The sequence below is a fragment of the Mercenaria mercenaria genome, chromosome 19, assembly GCF_021730395.1.
Source record: "Mercenaria mercenaria strain notata chromosome 19, MADL_Memer_1, whole genome shotgun sequence".
Classification (NCBI taxonomy): Eukaryota; Metazoa; Mollusca; class Bivalvia; order Venerida; family Veneridae; genus Mercenaria; species Mercenaria mercenaria.
Window position 1 is genome coordinate 31,199,282 of NC_069379.1, and position 21,672 is coordinate 31,220,953.

Consider the following 21,672-nt stretch of genomic DNA (forward strand, 5'->3'; position numbering starts at 1 on the left):
ACAGTGTGATTTTGTTTGTTTAATAATCAACTTTCTACGAATCTTGTTGAATGTCTATACACCCAAAAATGTCCCCTGTGCACCGTTGCAGTTGTTAAGTGTCAGATTTCTTTTATTCCTTAAATAAATGGGTTTTTACTTTATTTTCCTTGAAAGGGAGATAAACGGATACAAAAGCAGCTTTCAACTTCACATATTAAGGACTGTTAAAAATTCACAAAGCCAAAAGTTGTGTACCCTGTGCACTCTTTTTTTACATTCATCAATTATCATAGCATTACTGTAATATGTGGTGGCAGTTCTATATTCTTAGCAGTGTGTACCTAAGATTAAGGCAATACTTGATAATTTAGCATTTAATAAGAAACCCTGGACAACTTAAAATTCACCGTTTGCATTTTTTTCCAAAGTTGCCAATTTTCAAGTTTAAAAGTGGAAACATCAATTGTATAGCTTCTTAAGCTCTTAAGTTTACCTACATATGTAAATGTTCACTGGTGAATACTGTGTAGTTGAAAGAGTTTTACTTACTATGAACATATTCTATGAAAATATATTTGGCTGCAATGTTTCCCCTGTGCACCTTCCTAGTAACATTATAAAGTATGTATGAGTTTTACTATTCCATTTTAACATGCATGACATTTTGTCATTTTCCTAATCTGAATAAGCAGTGCAGGTAAACTAAGTGATTTCAAAGTGTTAGTTATGTTTAAAGTCACTTATTTTTCATTTAAAGCATTACTTGCTGTTGAATTTTCATGTTTTTGTTGTGAAAATTTTCATTTTTGTAGTTATTTTGTGAAATAAACCAATTAGTTGATAGGATTTGTCTTAAGTTGATCGCCATAAGTCTTTTTATGAACAGAAAACTAATAATGAATGAATATTACACTGATTTTCAGTATGTGTCCCCTGTGCATCTGTAAAAAACTCAATTTTGAGTTGACAGTTTTAGAAATTAAAATTACTGGACATTCTTGAAATTCGGCATGTGGTTTATAAACCTGCAAAATGCGAGAAAAAAAATAGGTTTTATAATATTATGTTAATTATTTTTCATTCAGCAACAACTTTTCGAGGTAGAATTTCATTTTTATGTCAGATTTGTGCAGAAAATGTGATTTTAAAAACCAATGTCCACAAACATTTGATTAAATAAGTTTCAAGCCATACACATACACCTACTACTTATCATATATGTTGAAAATAATTACTGTTATACATATTTCCTTGTCATAAAACACTACAACATTTATGACCCATCTTACTGGAAATTCAATGAACTTTCGAATTAAAGGCTGGAATATTTTCTTACTGGTATTTCTCAACACTTTCCCAAAATTATTTCCTTGAAATTTGAAGTATTTGCTATCACAAAAAAGGTGATCACCCAAAAAATAGGTTTGAATTTCCAACCCCTATGTCACACTTTTACTTCATTATTTTGAAAACCATCCAAATGCCACTTCAATAATTCTCGATCTCATTTAAATTCTTCATGATTTCTATTTATCAATAAATCCTACACGATTTTAGTAGATTAACGATTTTAGCATAAGGACTTTAGCGCCACATTAAGATATAAATATGGGACAAGAACCAACCTAAAGGAAGAAGTTACAACGACAACATACTTGATGTGTACTCTTGTTTTGATTTTGATTTGTTAGAAATAGATATGGCTTGAAATATATGAAGTGCTATTTGTCAACATATATAAATGAACGTATAAGAATTACATTTTAGCTGTTACTGTTTATAGTTTTATCTTTCCTCTCAAATCAGACTAGTTATGAGCTACACTTACTCTTCACTAACTCGCCCGCATTTAGAGATCGAAACGATTTTTATGTGTAATGGGGGAAAATGTGTTCCAGTAGGAAGTATGAACAAGATGATCTCTCAGCCACAGCTTGCAGGTAAGCACATTAATTTGATATGTTTGTTAAGTTTTATCTACCTTGTACTTTTTTTTTTCTTTTTTTTTATATTTCACTATGGATTTAAGAGGGAAGGGGTAGGTGCATATTGATAAACTCTAGCTTAAGTATCATGTATTTTTGCAATCATCCTCCTTCTAAATATAATTCTTCTGATGAGGTTAAAGAAGCAAATTTCTTCAGATACAGTCCTCTATATAACGTTCAATGTGCAAGTGCAACATTTTACAAATTGTAAGTAATGAATCAATTTAACTTACTCAAGCCCAAGCATACGACACAAAACCCGTCCTGCGTACCCCTCAAAATAATCATCTCCCACTGTTCCCCAAGTATCATTGACCTCTAATTCAACACGTCCGTGATAAGGCCCCGATGTTCCGGCTAAGCGAATATTTGTAACATTCAGTTGGTATCCTGTGCATTGAAAATGAATCGTCGGTCTAAATGTATAATTTGAAAAAAGTCTGCACTTTTGTCATTTTTAAAAAAAAAATGAATGTTGAACAATTTACTTCGATATAACAAATTGATAAATGAAATTGCAAAATCTCTAGTTTCTGTTCATAAATTTTGGCATTTTTCTATTGTTAATCATTGTTTTGTATCTGCTGTTACACATATAGTCAACCAAATTCCAACACAGTGTTACTTCCAATAAAGTCGAACTATATTGCTTTTTTTGTTCAAATATCTTATCTTAGCAGCTAAATACTACATATTTTGCATGTTAAACGAGCAAAATAAACTAAAATGAAATGCAGTTATGCTAAAATTGCTTCTTTTTCTGGTGTTGTGACGTGCACCTGCTTAAATGTAAGCTGTTAAACTATTAAATAGTTTGAAGGTATCTTGACTAGAGTCAGAGAATTCGACGTATCAAATACTGTAAATACTGTATAGATACTTTCATTATATTCTTATAGGTTGTGACATAAATGTCAATTTGCCCTTAGATTATGGCAAGCATTTGATTTACCAGGTGTTGACTAAACTCCTACACAGTCTCCTGCGGCTACACTCTCATTGATCACTGCCAACGCAACATTCTCGTGACCATTTTTAATTACGTGATGATCGGTTAGTTTACATGGCCAACAGAACTTGAACGAAATGGGTTCCCCTTAATTGTTTTCGTTCTAACAAAAAGCGGTACTATAATTCAAGTGGAAATAAATTGCCAGAATTAATGATTACTTTTCGAAAACATTTAGCAAAACATAACGAAATAAGAATATTAGAAAAGTCCACTAAGCTAAATTTTAGAAACAAAATGAGTTGGTAGTGATAAAAAGAGCGTAGCAGCAAGGCAGATCACTGTGTAGGAGTTTGGGCGTTGCAAAGCGTGCCACCAATTTAGAATCACTTCGTTGAACGTGATTTGCTTTAAGGCAGGAATGACTGTTTCACAATATTCCTGCGCAGAGGTTGACAGTCAATTTAATGAAAATCGCTAGGACGTAAGGATATTCAAACCTTTACCTGTGCATATAACGGACACGTCATCACGATGTGTACACGTGTTTTCGACGTCATAAGTGCAGTTGTTTATGTGTGATTCAAGTCCAGTACAGTTTAAGTTATCTACGTAGACAGGACCACTTCCCTGACCAAAACTGGCAGCATTTGTATAATAATGCTGCACCCTGTTATGTAAATATAGACACATATGCAATAATTGTGGCTTATACAGACAGCCAGCAGTTAATCTAATGTGATTTTACAATGCATGTAAAGGTTAAATATATTTAAAAGAATCAAAGATATTAACTAAGTGAGGGTAATTCAAGAAGAAAGATGAACAGAGTCCTGGTTTATGTAAAGTTAGAGAAACACTGCATATCAATTCAATGTCATCTTGCTTTAAGATAAGTTCCAGCAAACTTTTATGTTTTAGACAAAGTCTTATAATTGCAAAAATGGGAAATCAGAGTGGAATCATGGTTCTTGTTCAGTGCGTTTTCTTTCAATTTTCTCTGTCATTCCATTGAGTCATACTCTTATGCCTTTCATAGGTTCAGACCTCAGCACCGAACTAGAGTGTTATAAATAAACCAAACAGTGAAAGAAAATTAAGTCACTGAGCAAGGTATAGTTATGGATTTATACCAAGCACCTACTTTAATAGCCTTCGTTATTCTATCCTTGAATTATTCTTTAAATAGGTTTGTAATAACAGTGTAAAACGTGTCTTGGACAAATCAAAAAAGTGTCAAAATCCTTGAGGTCGAATACTGGCGAATCTAAATTTTGTAGTAAGCACAGTTAACATTCCATTTATTTCGTACGGCTTTAAACTTTATGGATATAGTAATTTAATGAATGGTCGCTGAAGTGCTTATTGACAGTGCGCATTTGAAATGTCGCTCGATGGAACATTCTAGCCAATCATTGGTCTGATTGCCATTTGTCCCATAGGTTAAGGTTAGTCTCAGCGATGGCTTACAAAGCAAGATCATTAATATCGTATTTGTTTTTGGTTTTAGGGCATACATTGATTTCTTGTCCTGGTCTTGGTTCACTTAGGTGAGGTAAACGGGATAGGGATGAAATTCCATCTAGCATCTTGAAATGTGATGGAAGCGATTTAAGTCCATGGTTCGCTCGAGGAGCTATGCTAGGAGGTAAACCCGTGTATCAACTAATTTTGGCAGACATTGTATAGTGTTTATGATATTAGCGATAAGAACAGTTATTATCATGTGCCCTATGATTATATACGTTGATCATAAACAAATGAGTGCAATGTATTAATGGGAATATTTCAAAGGGGTCCATTATTATAGCGATCATAGACATGCGTTTATGGTAACTGTGATCATAAGCAAATAAGTGCAATGTTGTGGCCATAAGCTCAACGGGTGCAATGTATAGACTGGCATGATCTTTCGATCTTCGGCTGGCTTTGATTTACTTGTGTCTATAATTTGATGACTAAGACAGATTTCTGCGAACACATTTTCACGTTCACTCGAATCCAGCGTTACGTTACAATGAAGTTCAATTCCTGTCGTCTTATATAGAGGTATGCATAATATCAATAATGATAATTGTGACAGATCTTCTGTTGTTCATAAGCAAATATTTTTCATGAAATAAAAAGGGATGACATATTAAAAGATAGCAGTTTAACTTCTAATTCTTTGGCATTGATCTTTCTCTCAATAGTCTCTGTCACAATGGGAAAATATTCCTTTAAAAAGGTTCGAAGTTACGCTCTGGACACCATGGTTATAGGTAAAGCATAGAAAGGGAGATAATGAAAAGATTAAGTTGCGATACGCTTATTTGTCTCTGAACTTCTCCGGAACTACCTAAGTCATTATAGAATTTTTAGTAAATCAGAGTATGGGAGATACGGTATTGAATTAATACAACATGCGACATCAAAGTTATACACACCATACTATATAAATTCGAAAGGTAATCAATAACCCATTCAGTAAAATCTAGAGAAATGGTTACATTTGAGGCGCGAAATGCAAGGTCATACTACATGTCACTGACACGAAATTGTTTACTTACTTTAGTCCAAACATACGGCAAGTTACATTAGCACTTTCAATGTCGAAGTTGTTATCACAGATTGTGCCCCACGTCCCATTTACCATAATTTCAACACGTCCTTCTGCAGGTCTGTGACTATTAGTCAGTCGTGTATTATCAATAATAAGCGGGTATTCTGAAATGTTTCATAAATTATATTTTCAGAAAAATATCAAGCAGATAAAATGAATGCTTAATCAAAATAGTGTATATAAATAACTAATTAAAAAATATAAAAGTGAAAACATTAAACGTTAAATTATTTAGATAGTGTGTTCCTTATAACGTTAAAGGTACTGCATAGTTTATGCCTATAAAATGACTTAAATCTGGTTCTGATTCATAAAGAAGGAAAAGGAACAAATAATCACATTTCAAATTATGAAATATTACGTAGTGCAGGACATTCTATGTAATCTAAGTATCTTTTGCTGCTGAGCGACCTTGTCTGGCATATAGTTTACTAGTCTCAGTATGTAATAAATTACCATATGGTAATGAACAAGTTTCCTCCTGAAGCCATGTTCCATTATTCAAGCACGTTATTATATAACTGCCAGGTTTGTATCCGACATCACATTTTACTATGATATCAGACCCATTGACTGATTCCAGATATCCATATTTGATGTCTTTTTGTCCACAGGCTAACAATATATACAAATAACTTAAATTAACACATGACTTCTTATATATATAGTTTGTGCTATATGACATGACTATGAAACTGGTAACTGAGTTAAAAAGTATAAACTAACACGATGAACGTTAATCTCTGACAGTATTTAATAAAACACTTAATAAATGGCTGGCAAATTGATCAAATTTAGATACAAAGCAAGATCAAATAAAAGATAGTCTGGTGAAAGATGAGCATAGAACGGAACGTCTTTAAAACGTCTGCCGCCCGCTGCGGGGTCAAATATACACAATTATATTGGTATGAACTTCTTAATTGTTCAATTGTTATTTATTGCATATTTCCTAAACAATATCTCCTTTAATATACAGGATGTTTAGCTGTCACACACAGGATATTAACCTTAGGCAATATATATCCACTTTAATATATAGACGTTTTTGTTGTTTGATAAATTTTCAGACTTTCCTTTTTTAAGATCAATGTCCTATTGTTTAAATAAAAAATTGTAAGACTTTCTTGTTAATAATCTGAATCATTTCAGCTTACCGCTTTCTTTCAGCTACAATGGAATATGTCATCAAAACGTGATAACGTGTTTTCATTAGCATATCACGCTATAAAGAACTAAAACAAAAGGTCAACTCACGAGTGCAAGCAAGAGTCAAATCATGGGAATGACTGCAATAATATCTATAAGGAGGATAATACGTGCAGTCGCTGATATGGTCTTCGGCTTTGGCACAATACATATGTCCTACCAGTACAGGGCCACTTCCTTGGCCATACAGAGGAGTATTGAAATGGAATGTAAAACTGAAAATAGAATAGTCTGATTTCAAAAAAGTCTTTATTTCCATGTATTTTGTTTTTGCTTTTTTATGGCTGTACTTTTAACTTTAGAATACTACAGTTAGAACTGATACTTCGTATATTATAGCAAGAGAATCCAAAATTTTTGCGGCTATTGCCTTGTCGCAATTTTTTTTCTTAGTGGCGGTTGTCTGGATAATCTGATCAAGCTAGGGGGGACAGTAATGATCTGTAAAATCTAAATATTGAAAGTGTTGCTAAAATGTAATCTTACTCTTAAATATTGCACTAATGATTATTCTGGTTCCATACATTTTTTTGTTGCTGTTGTTGGTGTGGGTGGGGGGCGGCTATTGTTGTTAATCTCTTCTTCTTTTTAACATATATATCTATACTAGAAAACAACTAGTCTAAGTACAAGTAACTTTGTAACTGTTTTTAAATTGTGAAGAAATTATAGGCATAAGCATGAGAGAATAGTTAAGTCAGTTAAAATATTGATAAAATATGAGCGAACTTATTTTAGTGTCCAGTCGACTGTTGCGACTGCAGCTAGTGAGCGCAAGGTAACTGGTCACATAGACCATTTTTTATTCCAAAAAAAAAGTCTTAAGGATATGATTGGACCCTCCGTTGGCTCGTGATTAAATAACTAACGGAGGAGTATCTAGATTTCCCCACTATTAAAGCTGGAAAGTTGACATATGGCCTTAACTGTGTCGGTGCAACGTTAAATCAACAATTTTGAAAATAGATAAATAAACAAGAAGATTAACGTATTACTTTATTGAGCAACATTAAAATTTTATATTTTAAGCATTCAATAATGACAATTACTAATGGAACAGCAAAATCATACCTTAAATTCATCATTCTACAAAATGTCTCCACTTCCTCAAAGCCGTAATTGTGGTAATCGCAAGCTGTTCCCCATAGACCATTACTGTATATTTCAATACGGCCGTCATATGGTCCAGTTCCCCCTACCATTCGTACATCAGTTACGTTCAGCTTATGTTCTATGGATACAAAGTGCTTTTAACAGTTGTTTGTTAAGCAACTGGGAATCTGTCTAAATTACATTTCTTTTGAGAGTTATTGCTTATTATACCATTGAAAGTAGATCAAGACACCGCGCGGCTATAATGATGCTTCTGACGCAGTATAAAACATTTTTATTCAGCATGTTCAGTTAGAAAAACATATGCTTTCAAATATAATGTCTTGGAATATTTGCTAAGCATTTTAGAATGCCCTATTATGATTAACGTCCCTTATCATATATACATCGTTGAAAATTCGTTCGATATACGGCAAAACAGGCCGTAGAAATGAATGTTTCTCCATCAAAACTTAGGCTTTACTGATGCAGTTAGATGATCTTTTATACGTTTTTTGTAAATTTCGCATACAAGTTCGAATGCATTTTAAACCACCGCTTATATTCTTCTTTTGAATCATAATCAATTCGTGGATTTTCTCACAACTTTTCTGAAAATGATTTCGTATAATTCATATGTTTCTCTTTTACATGTTTATTTGATTACTGTACACTGAAAAATAGTTTAGTGCATTATGCATTATCTTACTGACTCAGTTGTTAATATACAATTATCGACTTTTTCATAGGTTGATATCAGGATTTATCAACCCGAAAAGAGTTATATTCACCGAGCCGAAGGCGAGGTGAATATAACTTTTTGAGGGTTGATAAATCTTGATATCAACCTATGAAAAAGTCAATAATTGTTTTATTACATGAATAAATGTAAAGCCAGTCTTGTTATTACAATTGTAACTTTAATAAAGAAATAAGGAATAAATTTAGACCAAATCAGGTTGATGTTGGTTTTCCAAGCACCTACTTCGATCTATTTTTATTTTCGTACTATTTATAACCCAAGATAAGTTGATATGATATGTATTCATTACTTTTTGAACCGTTTTCAGCCAATCAGAGAAACAATATAATACAGTCATGTAATAATACTATTTTCTTGCATACCAGACGGGGATTTCCAGTATCTTTACCGGTGCTGGAAAAATCCATCTTACACCCCGGGGTGTAAGATGACTCTCGTGCTGTAAATGACGTATAACGAACCACATATATGTAGAAAATTTATGTAGTAATATATATTTTATTTAAAAAACGGAATAAAAATTCAATACCTTGACAGTTCCTATTGGTTCCTGATAGCATATTTATCGATTCAAATCACGTTATTTTATCAAAAACTCATAACGTTACGCTGCAACTGATAAAACAAAACCGGAACTAAACATTGTTATTTATTTTGAAACGTCATGACGTCTTTCCTGTTTACGGACGTTGGTTTCCCGCGCATTGTTTAAATACAGTGCCATATGAAATAGTTCTAAAAAGAAAGCCGTCCGATTGATTTCATTTTTATTATTATTTCTTGAAATCGGTATGCAAGAAAAAGATTCTGTCACTGGTTATAGGTGCAGATGGAAATATCCGGCTCTCGGGTAACTGTTTAAGCGCTAACTCGGCAAGGAGCCTCGTTACCGCCTAAACAATTACCCTCGAGGCCGGATATTCCCATCTGCACCTACAACCAGTGAAAGAATCTTATAAGATTTCATGTACTTAGGACATGCTGGTACATTGTATATATTAACTGAACTTGATTATAAAATACGACGTTCTAAGTTTTGTCTTAAATTCAAGCATAGGAGCGAACATAAAACAACAATTATGATTTTTTATTTTTGTGAAACGTGTTCCTGATCTAAGTACTACAATTAAAATTTAAACAGTAACTTACTACAACTAACTGCGGCACGGTACGTACTGCATGACTGAGTAACATCATATGTACACTGATTGATATGGGATTCTGTTCCATCGCAGTCAAGGTTATTTATGAGTACTGGTCCTTGGCCGTAACCATAGTAGGGGTTATTGTACGAGTAGACATCGCTGTGTGGGTAAGAATATGCAACACATTAACATATTAACGTAATTGTTAATAATTGTTGTTGTGTATTTTTTTCTGTTTTTTTTTTTTTTTTTTTTTTTTTTTTTTTTTTTTTTTTTTGTTTAAATTAAGCATAAAATGCATACCTAACTATACAATAAAAGGGGTCATTTCCTTTAATTTTCAAACAAATCAGTGAAAACAGAAAATACATTAAGTACATTTGATAATTTACAGGAGGAAAGAAAACATCATTCATAAGAATACCTATCAAAGGCTATGTAGCTTACGTGAACCAGTCTTTCTGAAGTCTTCAATATTTCGTTACTTCATTAACAAAGTATTAAGTTAGGTTAGTAAATGGGAGAGGGGCTATTATCTATCACTCAAAGGCACCGTTCTTCAGTGTGTTTGCTTGTTTTATTATCAAGTGTTTACCATAATAAAGTAAACAAATGTGCAATTTCTTTGAGTACTAGAAGCTACTGACAATAAATTTCAACTTTGATGTACTATAAGATCCGAATATTTCAGTTTTTATTTAATTTTAATTACAAGAAAATGTATAGATATCAAATGACTTGACAGTTTTAAATTGTTGTTCATTGTACAGTTTAGTATAGTTACATGACGTTAGGCTTTAAAGCGACCAACCCACATAGCTTCCGCCTATATGCTGTATTTTCCTCATTTTAACCATGTACTGTTATTTCATCAAATTTTGTTTTCCAGACAAATTTAAGATAAAACATTCATCCACAGTTTCTAATAAGGGGTTTCCCGATTTATAAAAAAAAGGCATTCCCGTCAGCAAACATCACGTGATTATCAATAGAGTGCAGGCGTATTGGTATCACACACTATTTTGATGTTTTGAATAAAAACAAACAAGACAATAACATTAAAATGAAGTCAGTAAACTAAGTTCGTTTTACAATGAAGTCAGTGATTTCTCGTTGGCCTAGAGCGGTTACGGTATTCGTATTATACCTTCTTGTCGTGTTAGATTTCCAGACCCAATAATGTTTTCTTCAATACATTTCAAAGAAGACAAAACCAGCAAGTATACGAGGATGGGATCAAAAGTAATGCCACTGGCTGTTGATAACCGCTATTTTAGCGCGAGTACAAAATTCACCCCTTGCACGTGTTCCCCGTTGTAATAGCTTTCAATCGACGTATAAACTATACATGTAGACACAATATCTCGCTCACAATTCACATTTGCACAAACCCTACTCGTAGGCGGTTCGGCAAAATAGTTGGTAAAAGTGTAAAAAATGCGAACGAAATCAGGTCTTGCATTAAGACTTATGTTTCACTCGGAAGAGGTTCAAAGGACATTTATGCTGACGTATGTGCTGTTTATGGTAGCAATGAAATGTCCTTTTCCACAGTTTGCAGATTGGTTAGGAAATTTTGTGCAAGCGTGGAGTCTGTCAAAAATGCGCGTAAACTGGTCGACCTAAGTCTGCAAGTAGTCCAAGGATTGTTGAAAAAATAAAATAAATAGTACTTTCTGACGCAAGATATACTTCTCAGCAGATTGCGGACATAGTTGGCATTTCAAAAGCATCTGTGTTGCGCATTCTGCGAAATATTTTGGAATTGAAGAAGAAAAGTGCTAGGTGGGTCCCGCATTTGCTCACTGATGAGCAAAAACGCAAGCGCGTTAAGATGGCGCGCAAACTTTTGAAAAGGTTTCAAAGATACGATCAAAAAAACATTTATGAATGTAGTAACAGGTGATGAGTCTTGGATACATTTCTTCGAACCGCATCGAAAAATTAGTAACCGAGTATGGCTCACTAAAAATGCCAGAAGGCCTTGCATTGCCAAAAGGATTGCCAGTGTGAAAAAGGTTATGTATGCCATATTTTTCACTACTAAGGGTCTCGCCATCCAGGTTCCTGTACCTAAAGGCAAGTCAATGAATGCCAAGTTTTATAAGAAAAAAGTTCTTAAAAAGCTTCTCAAATATTTCGAGAAACGTCGACCAAAGACGGGTATCCAAGGCATCCATTTGTTACATGACAACGCTTCGAGTCACAAGGCTGGGATTGTGACGTCGTTTATGAATGAACAGAGGGTATATGTTCTAGAACACCCACCCTATTCTCCAGATCTAGCCCCCTGTGATTTTTTCCTTTTCCCTCGTCTCAAGAAAAAGCTTGCGGGCAGAAAATATACATCCCGCCAAAAGTTGGGGGCCGCCATATTTAACCTCCTTAGTGATATACCTGAAAAAAAGACTATCAGAAAGCTTTTAAATATAAGGATTGGATTAAAAGATTGAAACGTTGTGTATCTGTCAAAGGAGATTACTTTGAAGGTTTGAAATAAAGAGTTTCTTAATCCAACCTTCAGTTGTCATTTAACACCATTGGTTGCATTACTTTTGATCCTATCCTCGTATATAGTTCTAACATGCTCACTATAATTATATTTCATAATCGAGACTTATTTATGTCTAAATACATTCTACTGTAGATATGATATTATGTTCAAACTTAAAGTACGTAATTCAAACTGATTAAGAAATTGGGGATTTAACTACTGACGAAAGGGTATAATACGAATACCGTAATTACGGTGTTTTGTTTGGACAATCGTGACTTTTTATTGAATCCTAAACCATGATGTACGATGCCTCGATGAGGAAAGTGTATTTCTCCGATGATGCGATGATGAAAAAATGATATTACAATGATAAAAACGTGGTGGAACAGTGATAAAATAGTAATGCTGCGATGGTTCGCTGTTGATATTTCAATGTAATGTCATGTTTTCATCATCGTACCATCGCGTTTTCAACGTCGTATCATGCGTTTTCAGCATCGTGCTATCACGTTTACAACATTGTTCTATCGCATTATCACCATCGTTCCATCTGATTTTCACCATCGAACCATTGCCCTCCAGTGGTCATGCGCAGTGGCACAGTATATGTGTCACTAAAATAAGGATTGATACAATGTAATTTTCACATAGCACTTCGTACTTTCTACAGCCTTACAAGAAAAATTGGTTTTGAATGATATACCAAGCTTATTATGTACTTTCATCATAGATTCATGCATACATAAAATACAAAGGACGTTGCTTTGAAATCTTTACGCATAGCAGAATTTAAATTCATCTATTGTTGACAATAGACAAAATGCACGGAACTACGCATTTTTAACCGGAAGGCGATGGTACGATGATGAAAACGCGATGGAACAATGGAGAAAACGCGGTGGTACAAAGGTGATACCACGATGGTACGACAGCGAAAACGAGATGGTACGATAATGAAAACGCGATGTAACATCGACATTGTACCGACATCGCGATTTAATCATTTTGCGTTTTCACCATCGTACCATAGTCGTTTCATCATCGTGTCATTGCGCCATCATTTTTTTCGTTATCGTGCCATCGTGCATCTGTTTAATATTGCTTGTCCAAACGAAACACCGTTCGTAACCGCTCGGTCAACGAAGAATCACTGACTCAGTCATAAATGTATTGACTTGATTTTATGTTATTGCTTTGATTTCACTTTTAAACGCCATAATACTATGCGCTACCTATAGTTCGGTTTGGAGTTGTAGCAATAATGGAACGGTCCCTTATTTAGGTAGTATAATTCTGTATGATAGTAGTTGTTACCTAAATAAGGCAAAGTAAACCATGCTGACCTTCCTAATCGATAGACGAGTGTATAAACTGAACCATTAAACTACACTGCTGCCCTCGTGATTGTTCTATATTTATCAATGAAAAGGCGTTGTAACGGTTTATAAAAGTTCATGAGAAAAACTGCAAAAAAATTAAATTTTCCCGTAATTCTGGAATCTATAAACTGGTCAGCCATTCTGTTTCATGTATATATATGAAACAGTGGAAGCATATTGCCTTTCGGTGATATATTATTTTAAAATTACAAATCAAAGTGCGTGGTTTAGTCGCTTAAACCAAACCAACACTGAACTATTAGCTGCTTTATCATTTATGAAACGTCATTTACGGGCGTTGATTGTCCGCAATACCGTCAGCGCCATTATCGAAATTATCCTAATGCCGAAAGCTATTCGTTAACAGGAGAATTTCCGGCATAACTTTGTTATAAAATGTAGGTACTTTTGTAATAAATTTTATTGAAACTTACAGAAATCCAAGCATCCTGCATATAACATTTGCATCATTTTGCGTGAGGTAACTTCTACATATGGTGCCCCAAGTGCCATTCACTAGAATTTCTACTCTTCCATCAGATATTCCAAGACCATTTTCAAGTCGAATGCCGGAGATGTTTAAGGGATATCCTTATGAAAGATATGCATGCCAAATAAATCTAAGTTCTTTAAGATTTGCAATGAGGATTTTCAGGCAAAATAGTAATACATTTCCCTAAAAAGCGTTAGGTTACAGATATACCTAAAAATCCAGTTTCATAAATAGATGATGTTTCAATTGAAAACTTTTTCATGCTGCATTATAATTATACTGTTAGGTGATTATGCAAAATCCGATCAAATATACATATCTTTTATAATTATAATACCCGTGTATGCAAGCAAGTGTAGCAATATCTGGCAATCCTTTCGGAAGAGTTCAGACATTTTTTCTTTCAATTATACCTAATGGAAGATCGAGATTTTTCCAATAATGTTTAAAAAAGATAGTGTCTTCCGCTTGATGCTTTTTGCTAGACTGCTCTCAAACGTTTTGACCTTGCTCATTTTTTATAACAGAAGTCTATCGTAAAATCGCAATATTCATTTCCTATAGTGAAAAGAAATATTTCTACCATTTAGATTTCATAAATAAACTTATAATCTATAATGTTATGAAATAGAACACATAGGTCCGTATGATTATTTTTGAGATACTTGACCATGTTTAAAGTTAACCGCATATTTCAAGCTAATTCTAAAACATTATTTTCCAATATTTACTTCGCAAGAATATATAACTGGTCTCCACATATTTTTAACACTCTCAGGTATTACATATCTGAATGAAAACTCTTTAATTTTTAAGTATTGTCTTTGTTAGGTTTAACTTCAAAGCGTCATTGTTAAAGATTTCATTGATGAGTACCCTGCATATCTCTCATCATTGTCTAAAGCATGGCAATGCAGTTGGATACAGTCATTAGAATTCTGTTTGTGAACTTAATAGCTTCCTCGCGTAAAAAAAAAGTCTATACTGAATTGTATTGAAGAAGACAAGATAATTACTAAATGGTGTTGATGACTGACATTTAAATACAACATACAGGTGCGTTTCAATAATTTCATAGATATTAATATACTACAAATGCCTGTGCAACCCTTTTACCGTAACTTGTGATAATAATGTATTAGATATGAACTTAAACTTTTCAAAGACTTAAAGTCACTCGTGAAATATTTCACTGAAATTCTATGCGATATATTTTTGGTATACAAATTTGCTGTAAATTATGTTTACCTTAAGCAATTTCAAGTGAGACAAAAACTTTTGGAGTGTTGCATGTATTGGACTAAATATGCAACATACCGCAAAGTATTTTCATCTTGACCATATTACGTATTCTTAGCCATATTGTGCGAACACAGATACAAATTGACACAAATATTATTAATTTGTCAACGACTGCAATCATCTTACAAGTCAATAATTAAGCTAATGAAAGTTACTATATTTATTTTGAGCAAGTTATACAATACCGGTTGTTGTACATGCTAGAGAAGAAGCTGACCAACTTCCGTTTTGACAAATACTGGTGTTTGTATCGATTTCATATCCAGTATCACATGCTATTGTGAGAATTGTTCCATCTTCAGATATTGAGACGATTTTGCCATGACTTACACTTATTTCTCCACATTCTGCGTGTTGAAATTAAAATACAGAAATTTTTGATCATAACACTTTTGACACACATGTCGATGTACATGTCTGATATCTTATAAAAGCGGGCATATTCGAGGATAAAAAGTCGGGAATCGCCAGTTAATTACGTTTTGCGAGCCGAAATATTAGCGAATCGCCAAAAATTTAAGTTTATCTTTATTTGACTGTAATGGCGTTTCTGTGAACATAGAAATTGACGCAGATATCAGTTTCGCGAATTTGGCAAATATCTTCATGTCGCAAACTTTTCCATCAAACTGAATACAAACTTTTCTATCAAACTGAATACAGTAAAAATTGAATGGTTTGAAATAAGAACTAGTAAAACTATCCACCTTGACTTGATAAATACGAAAAGGGCATGGTCATAATTTAAAGCCCTGCTCCGAGGTTATTCAAATTCAGTTATGTGTATACAGCCCATGATTACAATAGGTTACCGCTTAGCTCAGTAGGTAGAGCGTCGGTCTACGGATCGCGGGGTCGGGAGTTCGACCCTCGGGCTGGGCGTGTGTTCTCCGTGACTATTTGATAACGACATTGTGTCTGAAATCATTAGTCCTCCACCTCTGCTTCATGTGGGGAAGTTGGCAGTTACTTGCGAAGAACAGGTTTGTACTGGTACAGAATCCAGGAACACTGGTTAGGTTAAATGCCCGCCGTTACATAACTGAACTACTGTTGAAAAACGGCTTTAAACCCAAACCAAACAAACAAACAAAACAATAGGTTACATTTAACGACCACGCACCACACTTTAGCACGCAAAACCACGGTTATTTTATAAGGATTTTTATTAAAAAAAAAACTCTATTCTGACAGGTGTTACTGTTCATAGTAAGGATTTTCATGCCTTATACAGGGACGATTTGAGGTTAATAAGTTTGCAAATGAAGTTGTGAAAACACATTAATTCAGGAAGGGCTAAATTGTCTACCTGTCGTCTTGTAGAATAGCTGTATTATACCAGTAATTTCAGAATGATTTGCATGAAGTCCACGTGTGAGGAAGAAGTAGGTCACTAGGTCGTGCTGGTTCTTTTACAAGTATTTACGAAAATCGCTTGAATGAATTGTGGTCAAAGTATCATCAAACATATAACTGTAATCATCTATATGTCGATATTGATACATATTATAATCGATTAAGAATTAGACTACCCACCAGAGCAGATAATCCCAACGTCTCTTGAATGTGAACAAAATACGTTTGTTTCAAATCGACAATCTCGAAGGTGTGACTCATATCCATAGCAATTAAATTCCTGGGCAAATATAGGTCCAACACCTTGGCCGAAATATGCTCCACTAAGGTATGCAGTAGGGCTAAATAAAATAATTAAGAATGATAGATAAACGTATTGGATTATTTCATGACAAATAACTCTTGAATCGTAATAAGAATTCATTACACAGTTATGAAATCTGTTAAATGATCCTTTGTTAGCATTTTACGTAGTCATTATAACAATGCAAAGTATCAGTGTACCATTAGCTTTTCAAGAACCTGCAAACACATGAGAAAACTCAATCCAAAATACAACAAAAAAATTAAAAAGATTGCAAAGTTAGTAGAATTCACATACAGAAGAGCCATCATTCTGCACATCACTGTGGCATCATTTATGTGGAAGTCCCGATCACACACAGTACCCCAGACTCCATCTATCTGAATCTCTACACGCCCGTCGAAAGTTCCACTTCCATCAGCTAGCCTGATATCATTTACATCAAGGTTATTACTTTCTGTCGGTAAATATAAACAAAATCATACCATTAAACAAAGTAATACACTTTTAAAATTATAACACAGTGAAAACTGTTACTATATAAACTTCTTCGCATCAGTAAATTTAAGCATTTCACAGTGTTTAGAATGTTTCAAAGAATTCAATCAGATATTTAAACATATATTCTCACAATAAGTCACGTTTGACAAAAATTCTGATTTACAAATTCTTTTCTTCCGTATCATAGATACCTGCTTAGATTTCATATGCTTACCTGCAACTCTGGTCGCAATCAGCTGTAGACAAACGACCATAAATAAATACACAGGATTCATGCTGAATGCATTGTTTTCTGAAAGAAAATATGTTGTTCAAACTATAGCGTAGTGTTTTATCATAAATCAAAACCTGTAAACATATTAAGATGTAATTTGGTTCTATATCAACAGGTATTAATTACATCATATACAAAATAAATTTCCAGTTGTATTCGCAGTCTTATTAAAGTAGAAGTATGCAATTTAACGTTGTCAATACGAGTGTGTGTGTGTGTGTGTGTGTGTGTGTGTGTGTGTGTGTGTTTTCAGTACGACGGGGTTTTTGCTGTTTGTTTTTTGTTGTTTATTTTTTTTTCATATAAATATAAATATAAATCTGTAAGAAGACTAAAGAATATGCACAATTGTATATGATCCCTAGTAGTGATAGAAGTGAAACGATTAGAATCAAGTGATCGTCGCTAATGATGTCAGGTCACCGACAATTGTTGGTTAAGCACTTGACTCGTTTTCGAAACCAAACCTATTTTAACTATCGGTTTATTGCTTTTTTGTATCTAATGTCAAAGCATTTAGTGCTGTATTCAATGATAAACAACTTCCTGCAAAGAAACATTCTATTGACATTCAATATAGAAATAACTGGATAGCTGAAAATATCATACGAAAACGCAGAAAATACGATATACATGTATAGTATTGGTATTAAAAGATGACAAATCGTAACCGTAAATATGTTATTTCCCTCCTCGTCCATTCGGTTGCACGTTTTCTCTGATTGAAGATTCCACCCATTACACATGTATGTGCAGCTTACACTCGTTTTTTTCGAGCGGTATACTTACAGAACACCGGTATTAGTCTTAAAAGTACTTGGTACAAGTCGTTTCGTTTATTTTGTTGTCGTAATCTCACACATAATTTACACGACATATACATCCTATGTCATTTTAGACTATATGGCAATTATGTATCCAATTTACCATTAGCTGGTATGTATTAGACTTTGAGAAAGGAAAGCATGTATGCCGCCGGTCAACCTGTTGGCTAAAACTATGTAGGCAGTGTCACACCAATATGAGATGTGTATATTAATCGTCATGTTTAGGTCGGACAAATTTTCATTGAGTAACTTCAGTTAACATTATCGCCATCATTTCTGGAGTATTTTGCACAAAGATTAGACTGGAATTCAGTAAATACTCACAGAAATCTGCAATAGGGCCTTCGAATTCCAGTCGGTTGAATTTTTTTCATACGTTATTGCCCTTTGATTGTCCAACATTTTTAATCTATAGAGCCATCCAAAGTATTCCATAAATACCCCAAGATGAACTTCATAAAACGTTCACAGAAAATTGCTAGAGGGAATGCGCTTTTATGTGCGTGTTTTTTTTTTCAAACTACTTACTTAACTTCTAAGAGACCTCTTCTGAGGTTTATCATCTTAGACGGGGGTATGTGCCTATATCACAGCCATAGGTGTGGTTTTCAAGTGCAAAAATCATATTTCGGGAGTATCCATGGGCTTTTAAAACAATGCCTTAGTTTTCCAGATGTAAGATAGACATAGACTGAGAGGGCCTAAGTTCTATGTTTCATTTTTGGGCATTATGTCATTTTGTATTATGTCCATTTTAAACATTAAGGGGTCAACAGAACATTAAAATGACTAATGTCTTCAAGACCTTCTGTATTTGTTATAAGCGAGTATAAAATTTTGACTTTCAAAACAATCAACATGTCTGCAAAGATTATTTGTTGTTTTTTATATTTATTTTTTTTTTTTTTTTTTTTCTTGTTTTTGTTTCTTTTTTTTTTCTTTTTTAATTTTCGTATATTCATGTTATCCTGTTTGATCTTATCTTATACAATTATTATAATTCAAAATCGTAAACACACATACTTTATCATAGATCACGGTTTATTAGAGTTCAATTTAGCTCTTCAAAACTAATTACAGTATTTCAGCGGTGTTTATCAAGCCTTTTAAATGTAATCACTTTATTAAGATTAAAGGTATCATATTTCACGTATCGTCCGTTTTTCCGTTTTTTTTTTTTTTTTTGTTTTGTTTTTTTTTTTTTTTCCCACGTGTAAATCTATGATTAGAATAAGTTTCAAAAAGAATTTGGGGTTTAAACTGTTGAAATGTTTTTTTATGTTTTTATCCCAAACTTAGTAAGTAAGTATTATATTCAACATAAATAACAGTAAATATGATCGCATTATTCTTCCAGTTTAATAAACGCTTAAAGACGTTAAATCGCAACTGTAACACTTGATATAATTGTAGCTGTAGATTGGGATCTAAAACTCTTCGGTTCAAAAGCACCTGGAGTGCTTGTGTTGTATTGTTACTTGTCTTGCCGACTCAAAATAACATTTGTCTTATCTAATCTTATCTTATCTTATCTTATCACATTCATACCTGAATATAATACGCGTAGTTTACGTCAAAGGTTTCCATTGCTGTTCATTATCTATGAGTCCTATAGCCCCTATATTTCATTGAAACAAGTGTATATCAGGATTTGAATCGCATTGTAGTAAAGCGCGCTGGGTGCATGTCTTTTTCTCTAGTAGTTTTGTTTATGATGTACAGTCTCTTAATTAACCTTCACCCAGCTAAATTTCTAAAATGGACTGGACCATCATTCAATTTAGGTAGTACCATTTGTTATTCGAAGGAATGTTTATTGAAAATTTACTGACTGAATAGCGAACAGTGCAGACCATGATCAGACTGCAAGGATGTGTAGGCTGATCTTGGTCGCACTGGAGGGAACGGCAGAATAACTTGCCGCCAGTAGGCTAAAGGTTAATCATTTGTTTGAGAGCTTATCTAAGATGGAAATTATTTCATTTGCACTGTCTCGTCTAACCAGATGAAAATTGAGAAAAAGAAAGGTTGGCATGCCTCAAACGTTTTTAAACCTCCAGTCACCTTAATAAAGTTTACTAAATGTACAGTTTTTCTTGTGCGAAACAAATTAAATAACTCTCCTCCTACGTCTGACATTTAAATGTTTTTATACTGAAGAAATTATTGTACCTGATTCATAAAATACTGATTTTAGAGTATCTTAATTATGATTTTCCATGTTTTATAATGAAAAAAGAAGATCCATACGGCACAATAGAGTATTTTAATTCTGATTTTCTCTGTTTTTCAATGGAGCAAAGAGATGCATACTGCTTCTGCAAGTATATTTGTCCCAAAGCACAGGCGCGGAAATCTAGTTGAACCTAAAACACATTACTTCTGTTTACTTCTGATACCGAATATATTTAATTTACTTTTACGAAAACAATTTTGAATATATTTTATATTTACCTTGAGCATATTATCCATATTAATATCAAATAAAGCTCCAAATTTGGCACGAATGACGTTAGACGAGGCTTTTATACTTATAAATCAGGAAGAAAAAATAACTGGTTGTTACGTATTTAAAATGTATTTAAATGAATTATCAATACATAAATTAACTGGCACGGACACCCTTAAAAAGAGTTTTAGGTAAAATTTCAATCTTGCTCGATTATGTGATAATAATGCTGTTGATGCTGTTGTTGTTTTTGAGAATGATGATGATGATGATGCTAATGATGATGTTTGTGGCATTGATTCTTATAAATTACGCAAACAGAGATTGCAGAGCTAGCTCTTTAACTTGTATCAAAATTCAATACTTATTACAAATTAAATAGAATCATTTATGGTGAGAAAAATTAACTACAGTGTATTAATTTCAATTTTTTTCAAGCATTCATTAATTTTACTGGTGCAGAAAGCTATGATAAAAAGAGTACGTGTTCAAAACTGAAATGATTAAATTCTACAATAGATAATGCGTAAGATCATAAATATTTTAAATCAATTTGATCA

General features: G+C 33.5%; 2 protein-coding genes across 6 annotated transcripts in view; both read right to left on the minus strand.

The window, feature by feature from the left end:
• The window catches only part of LOC123542089 (uncharacterized), a 226,890-nt gene that overhangs the window by 117,772 nt on the left and 87,446 nt on the right, over positions 1 to 21,672 (minus strand). The window lies entirely within an intron of this gene.
• LOC128550914 (scavenger receptor cysteine-rich type 1 protein M130-like) overlaps positions 14,037 to 21,672 on the minus strand; it is a 91,383-nt gene continuing 83,747 nt past the window's right edge. Inside the window, exons 2-6 of the mRNA XM_053530968.1 lie at positions 17,777 to 17,854; positions 17,359 to 17,518; positions 16,938 to 17,098; positions 15,587 to 15,748; positions 14,037 to 14,197 (exon numbers count right to left, since the gene is read on the minus strand). Of these exons, the coding sequence (XP_053386943.1) occupies positions 14,037 to 14,197; positions 15,587 to 15,748; positions 16,938 to 17,098; positions 17,359 to 17,518; positions 17,777 to 17,837 (705 nt within the window). The 5' untranslated portion in view covers positions 17,838 to 17,854. The remainder of the gene's footprint in view (positions 14,198 to 15,586; positions 15,749 to 16,937; positions 17,099 to 17,358; positions 17,519 to 17,776; positions 17,855 to 21,672) is intronic.